Below are 26886 nucleotides of genomic sequence, written 5' to 3'. Positions count from 1 at the left end.
TTCTTAGTTCTCCTATTTTTCTATCGTGTTTTGAAAGGCCTGTAATGGGGCTGCAAATTTGGAAGGAATCTTGTTGAACCCATTCCTTAGGAAAATTACTTTTGTTGGAGCATGGGTGTAAGTGGATGGATCAGAAGGAAAACTGAAGGCAGTGAGGCGGTCTTTGAAGGGAAAGATGAACTGATAATCATTAGAGATAAATCGTTAAGGTAAATTGTTACCTTAACTACAACATAGTTCATGAATAAGAGAGAGATGAAACCAAGGAGAAGGCAGTAGCATTAAAAATCTCATTCCTAATTACTATCACTGAGAAGACAGTGGGAAATGGTTCTGAGAAAGAAACTTAATAGGAAAGGGGCTGATAATGATATGCAGTGGGTATTTTCGTTCAAGAGTGAGTAGTTGTTTGGAATCCAAGCTTACAATGGCCAGGAGATACTCTGCTTATGAAAAGGAATTGAAGCCAGTCATTTCTTCTGAGGCCAGCTGAGTGGAAGAAATGCCCTGATTTACACGTATCAGAGCTTTTCTTTGAAAGGGGAATGAACTGCCAGGAGAAAAGGAATTCTTTCCATATATACCTTACATACTTACAATATGTTCATTGTTTTAAATATATTACAAATAAATTACTATTGGTTTCATGTGAATTTCAAACTGAATTCGGCAGATGTTTTAGTCTTCATATAAATGGTGCATTTTCTATTAGAGGGTGTTAATTAACTAGGAATGCTGTTTGGTTTGGTTTGGGCGGGGGGGGAGTGATCAGTGGAAAAGTACTATTTCCCTGCTGTCCTGTTACCAGTATCTCTCTTTCTTGCATCCTATTAATGTATTGCTTTAATAGTTAGAAGTTCACCGTTCCATGTTTCTGAACGGGAATGTCCTTTGTATCTGTAGCTAAGAACTGAAATAGAAGACACTCAGACTACATCAACTATCTATGAAAGAGAAGAGGCAATTCAGATAGACTACAGCAGCCTACCAGAAGACCTGAAGGTAAACTTTTTTTAAAATTAATCTAATCTATTGTATTTTATAGGTAACTAATTTTAAATTAACACAGATTGAAATGTTTTATTTATTGAAATTATTCTTCACCCTAGCCTTTAAATTGAACTTACTTAAAAAACCAGCACTCCTAAGAGTGTGTGTGTGTATGTTTTGTTTGCGATCATACATAGCAATAATATAATATATGGGATTTTTTGATAGGTCACATATAAGTAAATTTAATTTAAAAATTTACCTTAGCTATAGAAATGAAATGGAGAAATAGTAAATGCAATTTGTTTATTCTTTTCCTCTTCTTTTACCTTTTGCCTTTAAGTTTCAACAAATGGTACAGGTTATGACACAAAATTTTGGAAATTAGTGATAGGCTGATGGAGGGTTCATACCACATCATTTGCAGAGAATGGCACTTAACCTTCATCATTTAATTATTTTAGCTATGATGATTAAAAAGGAGAGAGACACAAGAACTTCTGAGAAAACATGACCTGCTAGACCATTAGAGGACAGTATTTTAAGTGTACAGAGCAAGGTAGAAATCTGTCATCATTTGAACTTGCCTTGAAGAACTTTTCAAGAACCTTGAAAGGTTTTCTTCACAAATCAAGTAATGAAGCCAGCTAATCCTCCTTCTATGGTGTATTTTAACCCAGACTTCTAGGCTGAATAGAACTTGCTTTCTGTTCTTAAAGGTCTTGTGGAACAATGCTTAAGACGTAGTAAATTGATTTTTAAGAACTAAGAACYCTCAGTACAGTTTCTTGTTTTGTTGCCTTTCCAAATAAAGCTAATTGAGGAGTGGGGTACTTCTCCCTGAAGCCATGACTATTTGTTACGTTTGTTGTCTTGAAATGTCTTGGCCTTAAAGCAAACTGTGTATGTTTTTCTTCAGGAGCTAGAGACTGATAAAGAGATTGAGATTCATGCAAACCAGCTTCAGCAGGAAATAAAAGCTAAAGAAAATACTTTAATGAAGACAGCTGCCCCAAACCTAAGAGCAGTAGAGAAATTGCAGATTGTTCGGGACAAGTTCCAAGAATCAATAGATGGTAACACTGAATCTTTCTTACTAATGTTTTTTGTGTCTGTGCAATTTCTCACCCTAATTAAACATCCTATTTCTGGGGTTGGCACTGCTATTTTTCCTCCTTTCAAGTATTAAGGTATTTTATTTTATGCCCAAGTCCTTAGTCTCAGTCATCTTTTAATAATAACGTAAAGAAAGTTATTAATAAATACTTTACTCTGCAATATTTTCCTGAAGTACAATTTCAGCTATAACATAGTTTAGCAAAGATGCTTTCTTAATCAAATGACATCATAAAGGATTTTTACTTATTTTCAAAAAACTACTGCTGACTTTAATTATAAAAATGTTTAATTGAAGAAACACGTACATGTTGTCAATAACTTGGACATAAGCATTACTGCAGAATTATTGGGTGTCCTTAAAGATGTTAATATACTTCCAAAAAGAGGGAGTTCTGAAGCTATAGCAACAGATAAATGCAGTACTGTTTAAGACACCCAGCTTACAGAAAAGACTAGAAGGAAATTTTTTTTTTTTTCATTGCACCAGATTGATGTGGCATTGAGAAGGTTGAATACATGCTAACTCTATGCTTTTGGGGCCCCTTAGTTGAAATCTGGAAGGAAACTGCTGATTGTATGTGCATTAGAGCTTTTTCCTGTAATAAATATTTTCCTTGATGCTTGTTATGGTACACAATACATATTTCTTCTGTGTTATTTGCTTAGAGGCTTATTATGGAGTAATTTCAGTAATTTTTTTCATAGCTTTTGAGACCAGCAGAAAAGAGGCCAGAATATGCAAGCAAGAATTCGAGCAGGTGAAAAAAAGGAGATACGAGCTTTTTAGCCAGTGTTTTGAGCATGCCTCCATAGCTATTGATCAGATCTACAAGAAACTTTGCAGAAACAGTAGTGCTCAGGTGTGTCATATTTTCAGGTACTTGGCTTAGAAAGCCTACTCCAAGCTTTGTTATCTAGGATAAGAAAAACTTAGTAACATTTTTAGTTTCCAAACACAGTTTCACGTCTGAAAAAAGAAATCTACACAAATAGAGACTTCAGAATTTCAGAAGAGTCAGATGATTAGATAATATGCCAGACCATGTTTGACCTGAGAGAGAGTAATAACATCTGAAGTGTTAACCAAATGGGGAACCTGATAGTTTGGGTTAGTTTTACTTTTCATAGTTATCAGACTTGCAGATTATTACAGAAGTGTGAAATATATTCAAGCATTTCACTTAAAAACAACAGTGGCCTACAGATCTGGTGATAGCAATAGCAAGTAATAAAAAAATACTTAATCAGTATAAATAAATCTAAAAATTGTAATGAAATTATTATTTCAGTGCTATTCTATATGAGGTTTTAAAGGTTGTTATAGCTGTTAAATAAAAACAATGACTTAGTGTGTCAGTAACTTCATGGTGTCACCATGGTATTATCTCTGCTAGTCTTTCAGTATTAATGCCTAAACTTTGTAATAGTTTACACTTTTGTTGCATCAAATTCAATAGATATTTAAATGCTTAAAGAGTTCAGGCTTGAGTTCTTACCCTTTTAAATCTTCAAATTTTATGTTTTTAACTCAGAGTTGAATATTCAATGAACACCTTAAGTATCTTTATATTTTTGGCTTCCGATTTGGGCTGGATAATAAAGCATTTCTGTCTTCAAAATTACTGGGTACATGCCTGTTCTTCTGGACTAAACGTTAGGCAGATCTTGACTTTGCATCACTCTAAAAGCTGATCAGTTTTTTTTTTTCCAGATGCATTTCAAAAAATGAGTACTTTGGTACTTTATTTCTGAAGTCGGTGATGCAGTGCCTTGACTTGAGCCATAGTAGTAACCTGGCTGAGAGATTAGTGTGCAATTAGCTGAGAGGATAAAACTAGTAGGTGCTAACATAGTAACTGAAGGAAAACAGTCTGACTGCATTGGAAACTAACTGAATGCTCTGTGTGCAGTCAGAGTATTTGTGCCTTGGTCAGCTAAGGAATGGCTTGGGCTAGATTGTGGCTGAACAGATAAAACTGTTGGTCACTTAAAGAGTAACATGAAAATAGGGAAGTTCTCATAGAGTTTCATTTCCAGAGATTCTTAATGCAGAGGACATTGTGCAATGAATATATTGCTCGGTCAAATTTATTTCATCAGCACATTGTGTGTTAGAACTACTTCAAAAGAAACTACCTAAAAAATGCCTTAAAATGTTGAACAGACACAGATGCACTGGTAGATTCTGCTTTTTTTTCTTTTTTCCGTTATTCCTCTGTAGAAAAGAGAAACRTGATTCCATTCATGTCTTAAAGAGCAAGGAGTGTATGTACCCTAGTAATCTGGAAGATAATTTTTTTTAAGTAACTGATTTGCTAAGAGGGTCTGTACATCTCAAAACTTCCTCTTACATAAGTATATGCGGTAACACAACAACTGGGAGTTGTTGGGCCACATATACTTCCCATGTTTACAGTTTGAAGAATATTGCAATAGCAGTGAAGGGCATTCTTAGCAGAGAAAAAGAGGAAAATATGCATCCCTCCAACAAAACAAATTCTATGATTCTGTGTTASAAGCACTGCATTTTACTTCCAGAACTATTTACAACAGAGGTTGTAAACAGAGGTTGATCTTTAAATCAAAGTACAAACATTTTTTGTTTCTTTCACTGTATCTATGACTTGACAGAACCTGTATGAAATGGAYAGTAAACTACAGAAATTTCTATCTGTAGCAACTTGTGCAGAGGGGACAAGATGTTATTAGACTATTTTCTTTAATGGGAAGAATAAACTATGTATCACTAAGTATAGATTGGTAAACATCCATTCCAAATAGTACTTCCAATGTGGGGGCACAGGAACCAGTATACAAGCTATACAGAAAGCCTACATATGTTAAAATCTTTCTCCAGATAGTATGAAATACACTAGCAATGTAATGCTAGATTCTGTAAAATTAACTTTTCACCAAAAAAAAATTTTGTACGTGTATTTAYTTACAAAAGAGAAAACTAAATCTAAGCTTTTAAAAAGCTGATAAAATCAGGTTTATTTGTTAATTAAAAGTATGTTACTAACAGATACGTTAATCTGTTTCTAAAATGATTTTTTGCTAATTAGCCTCCTGGGTCCTACTTAATTAGGAAGGACTGATTTGCTGGGAATTTTTACAGTGGTACTCTTCAGTATGGATGAACAAGTGTTTGCTACAAATGAAGTTAACTTACCAGTTTGAACACTATCTTAGAATTTAAGCTTAAAAAAAAAATCCATCTTAACAATTTTATAAACGTTACTATTAATAATGAAATGTTTGCATTTCTAGGCATTCCTTAGTCCTGAAAATCCTGAGGAGCCTTATCTGGAAGGTATTGGCTTTAACTGTGTGGCTCCTGGAAAACGATTTATGCCAATGGATAGCTTGTCAGGAGGTGAAAAATCTGTGGCAGCTCTGGCTCTTGTATTTGCTATACACAGGTAAAAGATAATTACAGGTTAAAAGAGATGTTACAATATCATCTGAATGTATCGCTACATAAGCGGCAGAAAGACRGTGTTGTATTTATCATTTTGAATGTTGAATTTATCATTTCAATGTGTTGAAAATCTGCTAATACAGTATTCAAACACTGACTAAAAATCCTTTCTTTCCCTGCTGTTACTTCTTAACAGAATTTTATGATAAAGTGATCTCAGAGTATTTAGAATGTTTATTAGCATAAACATTTTTGCATCTACATGCAAAATAATGCATTTTCTTTCACAGCTTTCGTCCCGCACCTTTCTTTATTTTAGATGAGATAGATGCTGCCCTGGATAACACAAACATTGATAAAGTAAGTTTATCACTTCCACTTTATTGTTAATCTACAACAACATAATGGTATCTTTTTGCAGAAAAAAAGAAGATACTGATTACTCTTCAACCTGTTTCAAAATATACTAGATTTGTGACAGAAATAATTACTTTGAGGTATTTGACCAAGATTAGGTTTAAATTCTTAACTATATATTTTAATGTGTCCAAATTGTAAAACTGAGATAATGTCAGAAGTGTGAAAGTATGCAGCATGAATGTATGTGCTACCATTTGACATGAAGGTCATCTGTGACTTGTTGATTCCATTTATTTTGTTTTGTTTTAAGCACCCTGAATTCCTGTATCTCTAAAAAAGTAGAAAAGAATGTGTCTGGATATTGAAAATCAAGTCATTCTCTCACTGGAATCACTCATTTGATTTGGACTACAAAATTTTATTTTCATGAACACCAATTAAGGGCTATCACTTACTCCCATTTTTGTTGCAGTAACTCTTGCTTGATGAAARGAACTCTTTCAATCCTCTCCCAATTTCTTTTTCCTTTTTTGGTAGTAACTGTTCACTATAACGATAAAATTATGATAAAATGGAATATAAACAATAAAGATTGGCAACAGTTTTACAAACAACAAATGATATTTTTTTCCTAACAGAGTTCACTGTGTGAAGTATGAGGCTTTGCTGGAGGGTACCTCTACAGTAGAAAGTTGGGGAAGGTGCACTGTTTGTGCCTGTCAGATAGAATTCCTTCTTGGAGATTGCTGACCCCTGGTAGCTTTGTGAGAAGCTCTGGGCTTCAATGCCACGTACAACTGAAGAGATGTCCATTTTACACCTGCGACTATACTAAGCAGCATTCCTCTCCAGAATGCTGTAAAAAAAGAATAACCTCAATTTTTTTATGCAACTTCATTTCTTAATTAAAAACCTATCATAAATCTGATCAATTTACTTCAGGTAAAAATCCCATTCATTACCACACTAAGTGTTTCCAAAAGACACTTATATTACCTCTTGCATCATTATTGGCTGAACGGTTTCTAGGCTTGTAACTTTCAGTTTGTAATACTTTTACAGTTTAAAAGTACCATACTGTATTTGAAGCAGCTCAATAATGTACATTTTCAAGTTGTATATTCAAGAGAGTACAGACTATTAACAGAGAGAGTATAGTAAGTGCTGGTCTAATATGTACTTACAAAAATAAAACCATAAATATTATGCCAAAGAGCTRTCACACTCAATTATACTACTCATGAGGGTTAACCCTAAAATTGCCCTAGTAGTCTGCATTGAGCTTTTAGTTCAGTTCTTGCAACCAATCTAATCTGGCATTTCTGTTGAGCTTCTTCCTATGAAGTTGAATTGGACTTCTGCCCAACCTGCACTACTGAAGATGCCTGTATCTATTATAGTTTAAGCATAATAGGTGCATAGCCACTGCCCATTATTTCCTATTTGATTTAGTGCTCCTCTCACAGTTTTATCTTTTCTTCTCATAATACATACTACAAATAGATTATGTAGTGCTCTCTCTCTATATATATTACAGATCATATATATTTCATATTATTACTATAAATTACATATGTAATGCTTCCAGTGTTGGGTTAGGGCAGGGGAGAGGACTTGATTGCCTGTTTTATATGAGTGACAAGGACCATGAAACCTGTGATATGGCCTGTTATTTCTAATATAGCTGGAGAATCAGCTTACATGACTCGGTGACAAATCAGTGATTTCCTAGGAAAATCTTTAATTAGCTTTCTACATGTTGTTGGGAGGAGAGTTAGACTCTTCTGTAAGCATGCATGACAAATGTCTTAAATTGTAGTACGAACAAAATCAAAATGGCAAGGCTCTGCAAGAAGAACTAACTTAATGTTTCTCTGCTCTTTCATATCTTTTTCCATATCTATAAGATGACGTATTACTGGAAAGCATCAAAATCTTGAGACAGAGAAATTAAATATTGCAAGTGAGCAAAATGATATATGTGGTATAATTTACCATTTGGAAATATTGTTGCTAGTACTTACTGGTATCCAGAGAATTTGCTTAGACTAAATAAAATTCTTCTTTCCATTTTTTTCTGTTTAAGGATTTACTAAAACAGTTTTCAACAATTTAATTACACCTTCAAATTAACAACTTTAATGAAAGTTCATTTTTGTAACTGATTAAATCCAGCTACCTTCTATCACACGTGCCAGATAAAACTGTACAGACAAAACTCTTAACTTAAAAATATATTTCTTTATTCAGCATATAATTTCCATTGTGGAATATTGTCTTCTTAGCCTCCAATTTATAGCTTAATTTTTGTCTTTCACTTTGTACCTCAGCGAGGAAAATACTGTTTGCAGCAAAATGTATAGTTAAGATCTTAGCATACAACCAGCAACAGCCATTTCACTTTTTTTTTTTCCTCTTACTCAGGAATTTTCACCTACCTTCCAAATTATATTAACTATATTAAATATTTTTCATTGGCACTGACATTTTTCTGTGACCTTATTCATTGGAGTGAAGATTGTTTTCATACGCATTYTTATAAAAGGACAAATCTGAGAGGCTGTTAAGAATATGCAAAATAGCTGTCTTACTGTTTTATTCCTCATTTTATCCTGCTTATTTTGTAACAGAATTACTGAATTCTACTGCTAATGAAATTCAGTTCCTTTTGCATCATTCCCTAATTATAGTAATTAGTGTGATTTAAGTCTGTCAGAACTAAGTTACTGAAATACTTGGCTTCTCTCCAAAGGTATCAAGTTTCATTAGAGACCAGGCACATGAACAGATTCAAATGATAGTTATTTCTTTAAAGGAAGAGTTTTATTCCAAAGCAGATGCATTGATTGGAGTGTGTCCAGAGGTAACAATTAATTACTACTTAGTTTGTATTATCTAACAAAATTCTGTTTTTTGTTAAAGTATTGATTTGCACCTTAAAAACTACTACAGTTAATCATTACGTAAATAACTGCTGTTGGATTTGAACCACTTTGTCTTCTGAAGTAATCACAGATAATGACTTGGCTAGCAGATAACTTTGGCTGATTCAAGCTTATTATATCTCATGGTCAGTTATGAAATGCTTGTTTCAAGTAACAGAGATGTTCTAAATTGTGTGATTCTTCTTTTCAGCATGATGACTATATGTTCAGTCAAGTACTGACTCTGGATCTTACTTCATATCCAAACATGGATGATCATGAAAGAAGAGAGAACACACACAGTTCTAGATTGGAATAAAATGTGGATGATTTCAGGGCCATGTGAAAATAACAACTGTTTTATAGTTGTTAATAGTTGTTGAATTTATTACAACTCTGAGTTTGATGTGTTATTAAAAGTTTGACCAGATAAACATTTATCTTTCAAACAAAGCATTTCTGTAAAATTTTGAAAGAACACACTAATATTCAACTATTTGCCTTAAGATAAAGGACCACAGGTTCACATAAAACATGCTGTTACAAAGGATTAGACTTCACAGATTTTTTTTTTAAGAAAAAAAAAAATTCTTAAGCCATAGTTGCAGCATGTTGCAAACACTTTTCAAAATTTCTCTAGGTGGTAGCTGCATATAGTTATTTCCTATTCTACAAAACAAGGTGTTGTAATCTAGCAATTGTCTCACCTGACTTAGTGATGTCTAGTGAGATTTTAGTCCACTACAACTGTAAGAAAATACTAATTTTACTAAAGCTCATACTACTTCTCCATAAGAGTGATATAACCTGGAAGAATTCCACCTTTAAGGTGTTGTACCCCACATAAAAGTGGGAAGAGCAGAACAAGTGCAAGTCAGATGCCATACAATTAGCAATCTCAAAATATATATATACCACAGCTGTTCCAGTACAGTGAGGGTTTTTTTTTTTGTAGCTGCGCTAGAGGAAGCAAAGGTAATGAAGCTGGTTAAGTGATTCTAGCGCTCTCAAATATCATTCTTAATCTGGCCTGTGTTTCACTTTAGTGTATGTTAAAGTGTGTGGGATTTTTTTTGCTTATTTCATGTTTGTTTAAACAATTACATTATATGTTCACATACTAGCTTGCTTTAGGCCACTAGACTTCTATGCTATATTGTGCTTGCTGTGCACAACTGAACAACACTGGACATGGTGCTACTACATAAGCAAGGAATGACATATGTTACATGTTCCTATGGGAATACTTTATCTACTGTTCATATGTTTTATATGTCAGTAACATGTATCCACTTAACAGAAGAATGCTTATTAAATACTAATGTTGCTGTTACACTTCCTTAAATAAAATTATTTATTCTCAGTGTTCATCACCATTTAGTATCAGTCCCCTATCTCAAATCCACTGGCAGAGGTGAAAATGTGTGTATTAGTGTAATGGATGAATAGAAGGGCAGCCTCTAGTGTTTTCCACAGAAATCTTGATCCATGCCAGCCTGTGTACTGTGAGTATAGTTCTATTTTTGTTTTGTTTTTAAGMCATTTATAAAAATGCCCATTTGAAACAGAAAAATACTGTAAAAAACAGTCTGTAAAGAAAGGTAAGATACATATATTAACTGGTATGCAAGAATGGCTTGCTTAGATTTAAATATTTTATTAAAATTGTATTATCAAAGGTACCCCCATCAACTTCTTTTCACAGCTGGAGCAAAATATGGTAATGGTCAACAGGATTGTTTTCAGTCAATATCTTACTCCTATTTAAAAATAATTATGAATTAACATATATTAAAAAATCTACAGTAGAACCAGAACCAGAAACGTCACTTTTRTACTTCTAGCTGTATGGTTAATTCTTTCACCTTATTCAGGTAGTAATTGGGATCGAGCCTTAAACAAGTTACTTTTAACATGAATCAAATGGAAGAGCCAAATTTGAGATTCTGTCCCTGTTGATTATATTTTAATCCCTGAGGTAGCTGCAAGGCTATGCTGTTCTTAAGATGGCTGAATTGTATGTAGACGGTAACAGTTCCTTGATTGGCAGGTAGGGGGAGACACTGAGGAATTTCTGTATACTCCTTAATGCACATGTTATGAACCAAAATAAATTGATACTCATCTGCTTTTCAGAGTGCAAATACATGGCACTTCAGTTAGAAAAGACTACTGTACAAGTTGTAATTCAGCAGTGTTTACAAAACTGAAGAACCTCCAGTGCTAGGTATAAGCTGATCAGAAGGACGAGAAGGCAAGGACGAGACTTCCTAACGTAGTCTGATTCCAGGTACAAAATAAAATATTACCTGACTTTAGGGAAGGAGCCAAATAATGGCAATAACCAGGGTCTTAAAAGTGTAATAGCAAAATTCATCAGACAAACTGAGTTGCAGTTTATGTCAGTTTACATTTTCTAAGTTTCATCAGCATCAAGACCAGCAGCTTAACACTTACTAAAATAACCAAGCAAATTTTACAGGCTAGAATCTTGCAGATGATGCTGTACTTAATGCTAGAAGACAATCTTTAAAGGTGATCTGTGGCAAGAGGGTTTGAGTATGCCTATGTTTATTTTCATTATGCTTTTGCTTTTTAACTTCATAAAACACAGCCTAACCTTCAAGACCTACACTGAGCTCCTCAGCAGTTCTATCATACACTAAAGCCAAAATACAGACTGTAGATCCTGAAAGATAACAGGTGTATTTTCTTCTGAGATAAAGAACCAGCGCACACACACTGTTCAGATTGCTTAGCCAGGCAAAGTATCTTCAGAACTTTGCCTACTTCAGAACAGGGACAAAGACTTCTCACATCACAAAGAAATATAACATCTCTGTAGTAATCAGTCCAGAAAGAAGCCTTCACTTCATCTTCAGGTATATCACTTTGCTTGCATGCATACAACTAGAGAATAAGCAGAAATTCCATCTGTGACATGAGAGTGAAGAGTTAGCATAGCAGCTACAAGTCTGACAGAAAGGTCATCTGACAGCTCTAGCTCATCCTCCATGCAAAACCTCTTTTAATCAGTGTGTTCCCAGGTCAAGTCCATAAGAGATGGACCTAAGAGAAACCTGACCAGGGCAGCCTCCACAACCTCCAGATAAAAACATGCCAGCATCAGAACAAGAAGGGCCCTGGACATGCTCTCCTGTGGACACTATGGTGAGAGATTTCAGAGGATCTCAGGTGTTGGTGTTAGTAACTGAAGCAAGTCTGGTAGGGTAGTGCTGAGACAGCTCAATGCTAGGTGATGTAACTACCTTGGAGAGATACTTAAGAGTGCCTAACTAACCATTTGAGCAGTTCCACTAAAGTCAAACTTGAACACTGTATACAGATACATAATGAGATACTAACCTAATTCTGCTGTATTAAAGCTATTCTGTATCTGCTCTCTCGGATTTTGACAGCATATTCTGCAGTTCAAACACTAGGATATTTTCATACAAATACACAGCAAATAGGTCAGTAAGTCCCAATGCATATACTGTATGTCTGTCTTTGTTGGTATTCTTCTATTATATCCTTTTCTCCACCATGTGATCTCATGTTTAAAAACAAACATGAAAATGAGTACTCTTGCTACAAGCATAAAGACAAGCATGTTATTGTGATGTGGGCTCTATAAACATAGAAAAGCAATTCCTAACAGCCTGCAGTTCTAGATCTGAATCTTGCAAACAGCTTGTGCTGACAGACCCCTGAAGATTTCAGCTTCTTTCAGCTGCCTAAATGCAGTACAGCAGAGATTCAGCTGATGAACTAGAAAAAAACTCGTTTTAAAGGCCACTAACAGATAATTTCAGGTATACCAACAGTCATTTTTTAGGCAGATTCAAGTATCTGTGTTGTGACTTCACAGCACTCTACTCAAACCTTGATACAAGCTCAGTGTTAAATTTCAACAGTCTCAAGACCTCCAGTGGGCTTGAACAAGCACAGCCAGATAAAACTTGCATCTGCTTCTAAATGACCCAGCACATACAGCTTTAGTACTACACAGAGTAGTTTGGAACTGCATGGAGAATAACCAGTGTGCCTCTCAAACTTGACATGCATTCCCCATTTACATCCTTAGAAAAGAAAATGCTAAGATAAGCAATTTTAAATCCACTTTGACATGGAAATAGCTCRAAACTTTCCACGCTCATATAAAACATTTGCTTTCAAGAAGTTTTTGCTTTTTCATTGAATAGTGGGTATACCATTATCTCACTGCTTGATTCTCTTAGGAGGATCAATGCCATTTTCTCCTAACTTCCTTTTAGCACAGTCCACACATGAARTTCCTGTGGAGAGAGAAGAAAAATAGTTGTATGTAGCAACATTAAAATATTTCTTCCACGTGTATTTTGTGTACTTTTTATTACAAGCATCCAATACAAAAATAAACAATCACGGTGCACTGAGATTCTTTTACTTGGATTCTGATTTATTACACTAACTGCCTACTGAAAGTCTGTACCCTCAGGTCAGTGACCTCAAACTTGGTAACACTGAGCTCTAGGACTAACATAAGAAACAGGAAATAGTTCATTATACAGCTGCCTTTTGAAGAAAACTAGAAGAAAAATATTTTTACTTTCATGTGATACTGCCTGTTAAGTTCACAAGAGAGAGATTTCTTTAAAAAAATCTGGGTCCTTTATTCAGAGAACAGAATTCCTAGTATGAACTAATATTGAAATAGAAACAGCAAAGATGGACATCCTGATTTTAAAGGTATTTCCTTTGCATTCATTTTTATAGTCTATCACCTAAAATTCCAGACTCGGGGGACGGGRGAGTATTTTGCAAATCTGTGCTAAGGAATCATTCTAATTTTTAGTTTTTACATATTCCAGAGTACAAGTAAAATAGATGCTATGCCTACTTTTACAGAAGGTATTACTGGATAAGTTAGTAAAGGAGTTCTATGTTAAGTGGAAGTGGACCAAGTTGTGCTTAAAAGTGTGATTTCTTGTTCTTCAGTGATACCCAACTGTACTTTACTGAAAAAAAGGGGATTACAAACTCATCTGAAAGAGACAGAAGCTTAGAATCTAACTGGAAGTACAAAAGTAATTTCTGAATTTACATCTGCCCATAAGTCTCAGTCCTTTCATATTTTTTCATTGYTTGAAAGAAACAAAAAAGCATTTTCTACAATAACGAAAGAAGGTTGTTTCACACAATTTTTCTCCATAATAATCTTGGTATTATTTAGAGCAGCAGCACAAAGATCTTAGCAGTACATTTTTTGACGTGTTTCTTCTAAATGAAGTTACGCTAATTTAGCAAGTATCACAAAGACAACTGAGCAATGCTTTACAAAAAATTCATCCTCAGTACTACGTGCTTAAGTTTGGGATTCATTCTTCTACGCTCTCTTAAGGAAAAACATTCTAAATAGCCATGTACGTGTCCATGAGTTCTTAGTTTAGATTAACCTGTCAGCACAAATCATTTTTCATACGCATGCTGGAACTCTTCCATTATGTCGTTTTTTACTGACAGCTGAAAGTCCCCAGTTATCTATTAACATATAGAAAGACATGAGAGAGTAAATAAAGAATCTAAGCGTATTTTCACAGCCAAATCAGGGCTCTGCATAATAATCACTTAATTACTCTATAAAAGACTATTTTTACATCCCTGCTAGAAATAAGAAAATAAGAATGTGGTTTACCCAACAGTGTTGTGCTGTCCACTTGGTCAGCATCTAGAGAGGGTGAAACAGGAACAGAATTAGCATCCAAGAGTTAGATTATACCTTCTGAAAACTCCCAGAGTGGCAAGGTTGCACTTCTTTCAAATAACCGTTTTGACAAATTTCTTGTGCTATTTTTTTTTGAAAGAGTTTTTTCTAACACTAAGCCTAGTAAAATGATCAAGTCTGTGCAAGAATGCAAGCAAATTAGTGCAACATGCTATCCAGAAATTCAGCATTCAGGTTACTTTCAAGAAGGCCCAGGCAATACACTCTGGTATTGTATTTAACAGACAAGAGGCGTAGCATTGCACTGTCAAAAAGGAAAGGACAGTGCATTAACACTGTCTTAAGGAATCTGAAAAATAAAATTTTCTGAAGTCTACTAAGAACAACTGAGACACATGAAGCTTAAATTCAAAATGCTACCTTATAACCTCATTAGTTTGTAAATAAGCTCTAGCTTGAAAAAAAAATATTTTTACATATAGTTAGAAATCACTGAAAGTTTGTTAGCAGGAAGCAAAACAAGGATTAAAGTAAAATATTCTTCACAGGAAAGTCCAGAGACGTTTGCTTTTACAAAACAATAAGGAAACACAAAAGAGTGAAACCCAGCAGCTGGGTAACCTAAATGGTAGCCATCCAGTTTTACTGGAGCTCTTGACTTTCAAATGAGATCAAAATTTTGAATTCAGAATAAGATCCCTCCTCYTGCAAGTATTATGCCAGTTAGTAATCCCATTGAATGAAGAAGGGTGACTCTGTATGTTGGCAGCACTGCAGCATGATGAAGTAATTTCCAGCATTAATATCTCTTTTTATTTTGTATTTAGAGGTTAATTAAATACATCTTCCATGCTGTTTTGAGATCAGTGGCTGCTCTGCAGTAAAACGGATACTCCAATAGGTTTTAGATAGTGTGTAAATCAACAGCAGTACAGCCTATAGCCTACAGCTAGCAGGCTGAGGTTGACTGTATCAATGTCYGGTATTGCACTCCAACATACTTTTAGGAATATTATACATCTATACAAACATTCTGCAACCTAAATGTTTAATCCACTTACGGAAATCATTACATAATTCAGGCACTTACCTGCAATCTTTTGTGGGAGGGCAAGAAGAAAGTTCCTCCTATGCACCACTTTGGAAGAATTTTAGTCATAGAATCGGTAAAGTTGGAAGGGACCTCTGGAGATCATTTAGTCCAACCCCCCTGCTCAAGCAGGGTCACCTAGAGCATGTTAGACAGGGTTGCATCCAGGYGGGCCTTGAAGATCTCCAGAGAAGGAGACTCCACAACCTCTCTGGGCAACCGGGTCCAGKGCTCTGTCACTYTCACAGTGAAGAAATTCCCCCTCACATTCAGGCGGAACTTCCTGCGGTTCAGTTTTTGCCCATTTCCCTCTTGTCCTGTCACATGGGACAACTGAAAAGAGTTTGTCCCCGTTCCCTTGACACCCTCCCTTCAGGTACTTATAGTCAAAACAATTCCACTGGCATTGTTGATCAAAAAGTGCTGGGAAATAATACTCTTCCCAAGGTAATTTTCTCTTTATTTTCCTCAACTCTCTGGATTGCCCTCAGTAGAACTGTCCTTGATGGGAGAGCATTAAAGAAATCTCCCTCCCCTATTTCAACACCCAGTTGCCATTTTTCCCTGTTCTTTGTATAAAAACTCTTTACTGTTACTCCTTAGAGGTTTTTTGAGTTATCACAGGATGCAAGAAAAAAAAAAAGTGAGCAGAGAGATCTAGTAGGTACAATTTAGTTCCCTCTCAGGGCAGAATTGTTACCTACAGCATAGATACCAAGTTATTTCCCATTCTAATATGAACTGTCCTGTAGAGAATGGCATTTACTCTCACAAACRACAGATTATTCCACAACCTCTTCTATTTTATCCACTCAATTTTTATCCCCAATTAGTCTTATGTAAGCTACTGGATGTATGTTTACATCCTTTAAGATTTTCAGTTTTCGTTCTCCCACTCTATGCTTAATCATGCCACAAATATTTTGGTTTACTCAGATGATCCTGTGAGTTAATTCCTTCAGTTCTTCCAGCCTCTTACTGGTATTTTACATAATGTGATAGTGGGTAATGAATGGGTTAGTCTAGACAAAAAAATACACATAAATAAAAGTAAACATAAATAAAAGTAACCAAATACTAACAATAAAAAGATGAATTCAGAATTAAAGGTTAAATTCACAAGAATTCAAGACTCTAAAGAAAAAAAATCTGTTGCAGTTTTGTCATGTGTTGCAACTCTGCATGCCATTCATAAGTAGAGATCTTGCACAGGCCTACCATTAGCTACATACACAAGGTAAACACCTCAGGCCAACTTCTGATTATATACTATCAGGGTTCCATATTTGAACAATCAAAATTTTCCAATTAAAAGAGAATACATTACCTGGGCTTCTCTGCTTGCAGATTTGAGCAGTCAGGTCTTGTACATACTCTGGAAATTGGTTAAAGCTGTCCCCATAAGACACTACTTTTATTCCATGCAGAAGCATATCTGCTTGGAGCTTAAAAAAGTGGTCTTCATTTTCTTTAAGCACCAACATATAATGTCCTAAATCCACCTTATTCTTTACCGTATAAAGAAAAAGAGCTTGGAATATCTGATCACGCAGAGTCTCTCCACAGCCCAAAAATAGAAATGATTTCGTTCGATACAGATTTTGAAGAACTTCCTGTTAAGAAATTTAACACACAAGAGAATAACATAAACCTTATTTACTTAAGTAAACAAAAGGCAAAATTGGCAACTTTTGAAATATGTCTGGCTTCTTAAAAAAGAACAGAGCAACCACCAATATTAAAATTAATTAAGAATTTGTTAGAATCAGGACAAACTGATACATCATGAGTAATGATTCCACAAATACACACATACTGAAAAAAAAAAAAAAAAAAAAAAAAAAGATCACTCACAATCCAAAATTAAGTAAATATGTAAATTTTTCCAGTAAGGGCATTTTACATTGAAAGAGTAATAATGACAGAACAGTACACTCCTGTTGGGTTGATATGTAAATACGGAAAATTAATATTCTTCACCAAATGTTTGACTTTTCAAAATACCTAAGATATGATGTTAAGTCCAGGATYCAGCGTTTGTAACAACTTATGCCTTTCAAAAAAAGACATCCAAAAAAATCAGGTGGTGAAGAACTCTTGTACTAGCATCAGTTAACTAACACACTGAACTGCTGACAGAATTTGGATACACATTTTTAATCCACACTGAACTTCAAATGCAGTGTTGTGGCCAATATTCTTGAGTTAAATACAAAGAACTTCAAAACTATGACATACAACTGGGGATTTTGATTGTGACTTACCAAGAAGCAGTTTACAAGGACATACACTGCCCCAGCAACATAGCTGGCTTCCGGAATAGTACTGCTACTTATCTGAGTCTCAGTTATTTAATCTACACGATCTGACAAGACCTTAGCCTAAAGTAATACATATGCAGTGACTAAAACAAAACAGTTTGGCAAAGCATTAAAAAAATAAAAAATAAATAAAAAAAAGATAAAGATCWCACAAACCATTACTTCAGGATCTTGAGTAACATCTTTATATCCTGAAGGATCTAGGACCATTCCACAAGGATCTGTATACAAGCCATGAATATGCAGAACTCCATATTTTATACAGCCTCTCGCCCACTGAAGAACCTAAAGAAAGCCATGCATATTTCATTATGCTATACTATTGAAATACTGCAAAAATATACAGGTGCCCTAACATATAAAACCACCTAAAGCAAAAGTTACTTCTCAAACTTTTCTGCAGCAAGATATAGTTATAATTACTACTTTATTATAATAATTAAAATAAATTATACAAGAAGTGATTGTTGATATTGAAGGTATTTTGAGATTTTTGGTCTAAACAAGCATTCAAGCAAGAAGCAAGTTCTAGCAAAACTGACAGAAAAGATATGAACAGACAAATTAATTAAATTACCTGCTAGGTGAAATCGTATTTGTGATTGTAACAATTACCTCATTTAAGTGGATGAAATTGTTTCTCTCTTTCCCAGGGCAGCAGGGGGGATAGTTAATAAATGTGTTACTGTGATCTTTGATAAACTGTATCAGATAGTTCAGAACAAAGAGACACCAAGATATCATCTATCTGCTGTTACTTTCTTTATAGGCAAGCTTTACAAAGTAAGAAGTTTTGACAGTTTTCTTTAAATACCAAAATCTTCCAGTGAAGTATAAGAACTGCATTCTCTTATGAGAAGTGTGAACATTTTTACTACTCTCATCATACCTTATCCTTATCTTTCAAGTCTAAAGATTCCATAGGTTTACTCTGTTGCTGACCAAATATTTCAAGTAAATTATCATAGTTTGTAGTCAGGACCATTGTGCCTCTCTCCATTAGTCTTAGAATTGACTGCAGAACAACAGGATTCTGAATATGTTGCTCTAAGTTATCAAACACCTCCATTAAGCAATCCTGGAAGAAGTTGGGCTTGGTATCACCAGTACGCTGAAGAATGAAAAGAGATAAACACTTCATAAATATCATGCGCACCATTATAATTGCCTTCAATTGGAAACCCACAGCATTTGCCTATTTAATGCCAAAGCTTTTCTTTTAAAGGAGAATTGTGTAAGTTTTTGAGAGCTCAGGTAGTATATAAAACATAGAAGGCTGAATACATAGAAATATCAACATTTAATTTCAAATTATTCAAGTGCTCTTGCCTTCAATTATAGCTCAAAATACTATCGTCTAGTTCTCTGAAAAAAGTTTGCAGAACGGGTACAACGAAGCAAATCTCTGCAGTATYTTGCTACATAAAAATCGGCCCCTCACTCCGTCACTTCTATAGAAACACTGAGGTGCACTTATCTAAAAGTAGAGGCTGCATTTACCCTGTGTATCTGCTGAAATAGACAGAACACATAACAATTCTAAAAAAATGTACAAGCTTCCTAGTCATCAAACTGTTTTACACATACCAGAAACTTGTTTACAAGCCAAGTATTATTGCTAGCATAACCACACGGAAACACCACTTCTCCCAATACACTTCTCTTGTTTTTAAAGTAGTTAGCATGCTAACATTGTCACTTCCTAATTTCAGAGACYGGAATATTACTACTAGAGATTTTTTTTCTTCTTTTGCTCTCCAATGGATTAAAAAAGAAAAAAAAAAGTTTCTTCATCTTTTTATGTGCTGCAAAACCTAACAATACACATGCAGACTCCTCCCAAAAGGACTCAGTTATCGTACTTCTTCTGTACAGAAAACTTATGTATTTCAAAATGCTGAACACATCCTACAGCTTAGCAGTATGTACATTACTRTAATTATTTCAACTAGAAGACCTGGCAAAACTATTAATACAATCTGAAAACCTCTGGGACCTAAAAGTCAATGGTTAGGAGACTGAGCACATATGGACTTCAATGAAGTATAAGTTGCAGCAGCAGTAAGTTTGTGTGATCTAGGGCTATCAGTAGGGTCGTAGTCTACTACTGTTTTCAAGATATCTCTAGTTTGAGCCATCAGAGCTAAAAATTCCTCTTTCAGTTCAGGGCAATATTGCTGAGAATCTTTTAACAGTCAAGACTCTTGCCTGTGTTAATTATGACAAAGTATAATCTTTTCCAACACTTTTCAGCTAGACTAGAAATCATACATTGAGTAAATAATCATCACTTCTGCAGCAGTAATACAGAGACAGTACTTCTAAGTTTGGCAGTATACGAAAAGGTAAGATATATCTTTTACCTATATTTATATAGGCATATATACCCTTTATTTTATCTTAATGTGCAGAATTTACTTATAAAGATAAGTAATCACCCTACATTTTAATCCTGACAAAATTCAATTGAGTCCTGATGTCACTAGTCAACAGTGTCAGACCAGACTGCTAGAGTAAGTACGGCTTGCTATTTCAAATGTTTAATAAAATAACTTTTTTTAAAAAAAAAATATATAACACATCTTATAAATTAACATCCTGATTTCTCTATCTTCTAAAGGGCTATTCTATCCTACAATAACAACCATCCCACTGGTAAAAGTGTTTAAAAGTCAACTGTGCTTACCTACATCAAAAACAAGGATTTTTCTGCCAAAATGCACCATGATTAGACTACCATCCCAGCAAAAATTCCAGTTTCAGAAAGATGACGAGAATTTTGGTCGATAACAAGATATAATAATTTTAGAAGTTGATATAAGCTACATATATACTCACTGGTGACATTTTCCTGATGAGATCATGTGCAACTACAAGCAGGTCTCTATCTTTGATCACTTTTTTACGAAACTCAGCAACATCCCCTGGATGAAGCACCTCCAGCTGTTCAGCTGCTTCAATGACAGCCTCAATGCAGCTCCTCCAGGAGCACAGTGCTGGGATTCCTGGTGCTACTGCAGCACTTACTCCAGTTCCAATTACCAGAAGAAGGTCTCGAGGCTGCCTTCTTATTAGACTTTTTAAGAATTTTCTTAAAAACAAAAGAAAGATCTTTATTTTCTACAGTGCTTCTATCTTATMTGAAGATCTCATGCCTGACACAAGTAGTCTGTATGAACTATTAATGCTTGTTCAAAACTAAAGAGCCAAAGGAATTGGGTCTTCCATTTCTATACAGAAGAATTATAGCATTAGCAGCAGTTCAGAACATTCCCGAAAATGAAAAGAAAAAACAGAACAGTTTACTTATCTAAAATGGACAACAGATTTATGTGCATACAACTAATTTAAATAGCTATAAGATGGCAACGACTTTAAATCAGTATCTTTAAGTAGAACCAAATTGATAATCACTAGTTATCAGTCTACTCAGCTATCCAACAACTATTTCAACTTAACATTTTTTTTAAAAAAGCATTACATCCTTGTACCAAGGACTGCCCCATGATCTACTAAATATGCACATGCTAGAAAGTAAGAACTATTTCAAAGGGAATATCTGCAATATTTCAAAGAATCAAACTTTTATTTATTTAGAAAAAATAACATCTTTTATTCCTATTTATTCTTCCTATAGGATAGGAAGTGAAAAATACATTCAAACCATGTTTTTACTACAGAGAACCTTAGAATTTGCTTAAATTTAAAAATTACCAAATGTTAACTCCTGCTAATCCAGCAACGTGAATGTTTTAAATCTCTTGTTTCAAAATATCCTGAAATTATTTAGCAAAAATTGAAATGTTTAACTTGAAATGGCTTCAGACACAGCAATTAAGAAACACGTAGATAAATTTGCTAATACCTACAAAAAAAATTTCACAGATAATCCCCCATGCCTTCCTGCTACATTCAGCACAAATTGCTTCCTCTAGGCAAGTATATTATTTATTTCTCACAAACAGTTCAATTGAGTATGAAGCACATGGTCACTGACAAAAAACAGTTTCAAAGGAYTCTTTCAAGTTTTCAAGCATGATGCCATTCTCACTTCCAATTTTCAATAACATATTTCAATTATTTTTTCAAACTTCCATTAACAAACAAGTTTATAAAATAACCTTCACAACATTAGTTACCTGGATTTTTGTTCACTTCTAATTGTTGATCTTTCTGATGAATCCATCTCTGAGCTCTAAGCAAAATAAGGATGGTCATCTACCTTAAAAAAGAGACCCAAAATAAAAACAGATATATTTTTGCTGTCAGCATTTTCAATTTATTCTTATTTCATATTTTAAAAACAAGAATTTGTATCTCATATTTCACATGTTAAGCAACATGCTAATAGAAATGAGAAAGACAAATTATGAGCATGTCAACAAGCAGAGCTCCATTTAGTTCACTCAACTGCCATTTTGCAGCTAGTGGAGATACGGCTATTCACAGCTGAAAAACACCTGTGTCTGAACTCAAGACAAAATTATCATACTCCTAAAGATGCTAATTCATTTTGGTTAAATTAATTCGTTCCTTGAAAATTGCTTACAGTAGGTAAGTGTTCCATTATCAAAAAACCATTACTCCCCCTAAAGAGCAATGATGAAATATTCATGTCTTCGTATCATATCCTATCGAACATTTCTACTCATATTAATCAAGACCACTGAACCCACATAGCTGTATAATCAGTTGGTTCAACTAAGTTTGTGGAAATCAGACTTCTGCAGCCATGAGGCTACAAGAAATCTCTGCTAGCTAGCKAGTTATTTCACTGATCATATAAAAGATGATTTGTCAGAAAGTCATTTTCAATAAAAACTTAGCAACTATATTGCTACTTGAAATGACACCTAATCCCATTGAGATCTGTGTCCGAGAATTGTAAGACATCTTTTCCGAGTTTGTATTTTTTTTTGAAATCTTACTTTCATAACATTTATACATCATTATGATTTGCGAACAGCTAGCCCTGTAAATCTCCAAAATTGAAACAAAAGAATGTCATGAATTCATTCATCTTTCTCACAATTTCAGCATATTTCAACCTATGAAGCAGAAAGCTGTACTTTTTAGACAGTATGCACCAAAGAAAGAACAAAAAGCAAAAAGGATTACACATTGGAAAATCATAGAAATCAAAGTTTTGTAGAAGAGTACTACAGGACCCTGCTGTACCAGCAAGTTTGCGTGACTATAGCTGATTCTCTCCTACTTATTGTTAAAGAGGTCAAAATCATCTACATTCTTGTAAGAGAAAAACATCTGTTTTTTTTTATAAGGATGTGTTTTTTATCTGGCTTTGAAACATATCTGAGTTTGTGGTTGTGAAGACTGCAGACCCTAATCCTCCAAATAAACATTCTGCCAGACCCTGTGCCTTATAAGGCTTCTTGCCAGCTCTCAGGTTCACATGCTGAAAGCTAATTTGGAAGCAACGGGCCTAAATCTGGAAAATATTTGGAAAAAACAAAAAAAAAATGTTAGAGAGACACATCTGATAAAATGCACAAAGACCTGATCTGCAAATGCACCCAAAATGTCTTTTCAAGTGCAAAGTCTTTTTTTTATATATATAATATTTACTTTGTTCATGCTCTCTTCCTTCTTTGACTATATCCTATAAAAATACCAGCATCCAAAGAATGTTAGCATATTCAAAATTCAGAACAGTAACTTATTAAGAGCAAAACATCCAAGTATCTAGAGAACAAGATTTCTTTACATACAGAAAAACTGAGAGTTCATAATGCAACAGCAACACATGACATAACTGTAACTTGTTTATTCTGAAAAATACTGTATTACATCATAAGCCCATCCTTGATATATTTGGGAAACAATCCTCAAGAAAGCTAAACACTTCAGTAATTGTTTAATACATTAGTAACTTGCCAAAATTAATAAAATAAGCATCTCACCACAGGATGCTGTCAGTACCAACACTTTAGACCTTATTATCTCTATAATGCTCTAAGTCGCTTTCTGGGAAGCCAAAGCTGTGTGAGTAAGTGGCAGCAACTACCCCATACTGTATTAGCTAAATGGATGCCAACGGCAAACTTAAAATTTCTCCATGCCTATGTCTGCTCTAGCTATTAACTGTAAATAGTTACTGTAGATAGTGTAAAAACTGTAAACAGAACATTATCCAATCAGACGTAATAAACACTTCTTTCAATGAGCATACCTACCAAAGCAGAGAACMTGGGCATTAAGATTCACCAGTGGTTTCCTTAAAAAAAATTATAAATTATAAATTATATTTTAATCAATTTATTATATTTTAATCAAAAGTTAGCACATTTAAACAATCTTCCCCTCATGGTAGTCAGAAGATCAGATCCCACTAAAATCCAGATATGCCTGAAAACACTGAATTGGAACTTCGTCTGTTTTCCAAATACTGGGAGGGCTCACCAGTACACCTTTATACTTTCTTCCTGTTCAAGAAGATAACTTTAAGTATCTATTCATGAAAAAGGCATTTTTTAAAAAAAGCCTGAAATKTCAGGTCAAAAGTTTGATGGGCACAAGCCAATCAAGTGGTTTTTCAAGCAGTTTAATATATGAAACTTAGTATTTTCAAAAGAAATGAAATCTCTTGAAAAAGTTTCTTCCCCCCTTCATGCTAATTTGCTCTGGAATAAAAACAAGAGCACCAGGCTAAGCAGGACACAGACTTCTATTAAGTGACACTTCCTTTCTCCGTCCACTAAGTGGACCCGCGGTTATTTAGCGCAGTAATTAGGCATGCCATTAACCTTCACGGTGACACCAACCTCCACTTGTGCGACAGCACTTCTCTTCACTCAGCCATGAGCAAAACGGAGCCGCTCTCCTGGGCAAAGCTACCTCCGGCCAGCTCCAGCAGCACCGAGCCCTTACTCCCAACGGYGCAAGGCGCTACGGAGGCCCTGCGCCGCTCTGCTCTGCTCTGCAGCGCGGCCACCACAGCCGGATCTGCGGTCTGAAAGCACAAATCATTAAGGGGAAGGCTGTGATTAAAGACACCTTGAGCGGCGATTGAGCGTAGCAGCCCCCTTCCTCCCCCTCAGAAGCACCATCAGGCCAGCTGCCGGGCCCGGAAGGGGGCCCTTCCTGTGCTGTCCCACCACCACCACCACCCGTGCCCGGCGCCCCCACCTACCGGGACCGGGCCAAGCTCCAGCGCCGTCATCGCCCGGCAGCGGCCTAACGCCGCCAGGGCGGGGCCAGGGGCACGCGGCTCCCCTCAAGCGACCGTTGCTGGCGACGCCTCCCCTACCCAAAGTCTTCCCGCGCGGCTGGGAAACAGCCGCCACGAGACTAAGGTTCCGCCGGAGGACGGTACCGCCCTCCACCCCCAGCCTTCCCGCGGCACGGCGCAGCCTGAGGAGCTGGGTCAGCATTGGAATTTATTCAAGGGGAGACACTTATCTTCTGTACTTAATTTTATCGTCATTTTTCCCTCCTCCTCATTACTATATATACCCTAGGTATTGCCAAAGCAAGAGAACAAATTTTCAGTTAAATGAAAATGTTAACCAYTTTAATCAAACAGGTCCAGTAGCTGAAAGGCAACAGTTCAGCAGATCTGTATTCTGTGATGATGTAAGTGAATGTTAAACATACCTATGCTTTGATTTATGAAATTGAGATGAGTAACATTTGCCCACCTCTAAAAATACTTGAAATTGTCTACAGGCAAAAAGTGTAAATTAGCAGTCAACAAGATTGTATGAAAAAAAAGAAGAAGAGATCAATTAATCATCAGTTAAGGAAGAAAAGGACTTAAACTTGAAGATTAGTGGGATTAATATTATGAAACATATTAGGATGATGAGAAAGGAAAAGAGCAATAAAACTAAGAACAAAAAGGCATTGTAGAATTACCCTCAATTCAAGGCTTGATTGTCTGTGTTGACTTAGGCRTAATTAAATAATATTGTGAAGTGTTAACATCAGGTGGCATATGTTATATGCAGTGATAGCAAAAACAACTTAGTGTGATTCATCTGGTCAGTTAACAGGTTGCTTTATTTAACRTCACATTTGAAAGGCAATAGACAAAAGTTCTCTTCAGATTCTTTTTTAATGTCTTAAAGCTGCACCCTAAAAACTCAAAGTTCCTTCAGCATGGCTTAATCTGGCACAATTAACAATATGTAGCTCTGTTCCACTGTATTTTCTAACAGCAGTGCCCAGCTTTATTTGCAGCTCTGTGGATTTAATTAGATCACCTCATGGAAAGACCCAGCTGTGCAAGAAAATCAGGTAGCCAGATGTGTAATGACTGCAAATCATGCCTAGAGGTAGTTACCAGTGCAGAACTGTGCCCACAAATTCCAGTAGCTAAACTATACTGAAAATATGTCATTTTCCATTTTAACTAGAGTTTTCAAAATTACTTATGGTATCAGTTTACAGATTCTTGAAGGCTGGAAGTATTTATTGGCACTTCCCAAGTATAAGACTTAAGAGATCATACTTTTTCCTATAGTCAGTCATTCTTGTAGTGTTTGGGGACACAACCAGAATTCAGAGGTCTTTTTATGCATATATGATACTGTTTGAATAGTCTCCTTTGTTTGCAACAAAACAATGTAATCAATGTCAGAGTTACATTGACATTCTGGGATAATTTTAGAAAGATTTTTGTTAAAGATGGCCAGTTTTACTGATGAAACATAAAACCACTGGTTTTATTCCATATTCTGAGATACTTTATGGAAGAATAGTTGATTAGGCCACTAACTTTACTAACTTTTGATTTGCATAAGGACATTGCATCCTGGTGAACTGTATGCGTAATATTTCCTAGATATGACTGTAYCAATTCATCTGATAAATGTCATTACTTCTGCCTGTAAATCTTGCCCCTTTATATCCTTAGACTACCATTACTCTATTATTTAAAATAGTAACAGTAATAACAATAATAAATGACACAAGTGCTAGATTCCTATGTGAAA

The 26886-nt window shown here is 35.2% G+C and overlaps 2 protein-coding genes across 6 annotated transcripts in view; one reads left to right on the top strand and one right to left on the bottom strand.

Moving 5' to 3' along the window:
* SMC1B (structural maintenance of chromosomes 1B) overlaps positions 1 to 9181 on the top strand; it is a 34006-nt gene extending 24825 nt beyond the window's left edge. The window contains exons 19-25 of the mRNA XM_085324461.1: positions 904 to 1002; positions 1910 to 2066; positions 2815 to 2969; positions 5380 to 5531; positions 5821 to 5890; positions 8643 to 8753; positions 9026 to 9181. Of these exons, the coding sequence (XP_085180587.1) occupies positions 904 to 1002; positions 1910 to 2066; positions 2815 to 2969; positions 5380 to 5531; positions 5821 to 5890; positions 8643 to 8753; positions 9026 to 9133 (852 nt within the window). The 3' untranslated portion in view covers positions 9134 to 9181. The remainder of the gene's footprint in view (positions 1 to 903; positions 1003 to 1909; positions 2067 to 2814; positions 2970 to 5379; positions 5532 to 5820; positions 5891 to 8642; positions 8754 to 9025) is intronic.
* SIRAL2 (SIR2 antiphage like 2) lies at positions 5931 to 25199 on the bottom strand. Of its 5 annotated transcripts, none has more exons than XM_085324466.1 (11): positions 25083 to 25199; positions 24715 to 24902; positions 24127 to 24167; positions 22072 to 22154; positions 20771 to 21023; positions 18822 to 19043; positions 18089 to 18217; positions 16939 to 17224; positions 14492 to 14524; positions 13029 to 13112; positions 5931 to 6437 (listed from the first exon to the last, which is right to left on the bottom strand). In XM_085324466.1, exons 4-10 carry the CDS (start codon positions 22116 to 22118, stop codon positions 13036 to 13038), a joined length of 1047 nt encoding a protein of 348 aa, XP_085180592.1. In that variant the 5' UTR covers positions 22119 to 22154; positions 24127 to 24167; positions 24715 to 24902; positions 25083 to 25199; the 3' UTR covers positions 5931 to 6437; positions 13029 to 13035. The 5 variants fall into 5 exon arrangements, with proteins under 5 accessions (XP_085180592.1, XP_085180593.1, XP_085180589.1 ...); XM_085324467.1 differs by lacking the exon at positions 5931 to 6437 and adding an exon at positions 6445 to 6746; XM_085324463.1 differs by lacking the exon at positions 5931 to 6437 and adding an exon at positions 10452 to 11748.
* Positions 25200 to 26886: the final 1687 nt, after the last annotated feature.

The sequence above is a fragment of the Rhea americana genome, unplaced genomic scaffold (assembly GCF_003343005.1).
Source record: "Rhea americana isolate MKP2758 unplaced genomic scaffold, rheAme1 scaffold_91, whole genome shotgun sequence".
NCBI lineage: Eukaryota > Metazoa > Chordata > Aves > Rheiformes > Rheidae > Rhea > Rhea americana.
The sequence above is the reverse complement of the archived record's forward strand: the minus strand, read 5'-3'. Positions and strand labels throughout refer to the sequence as shown.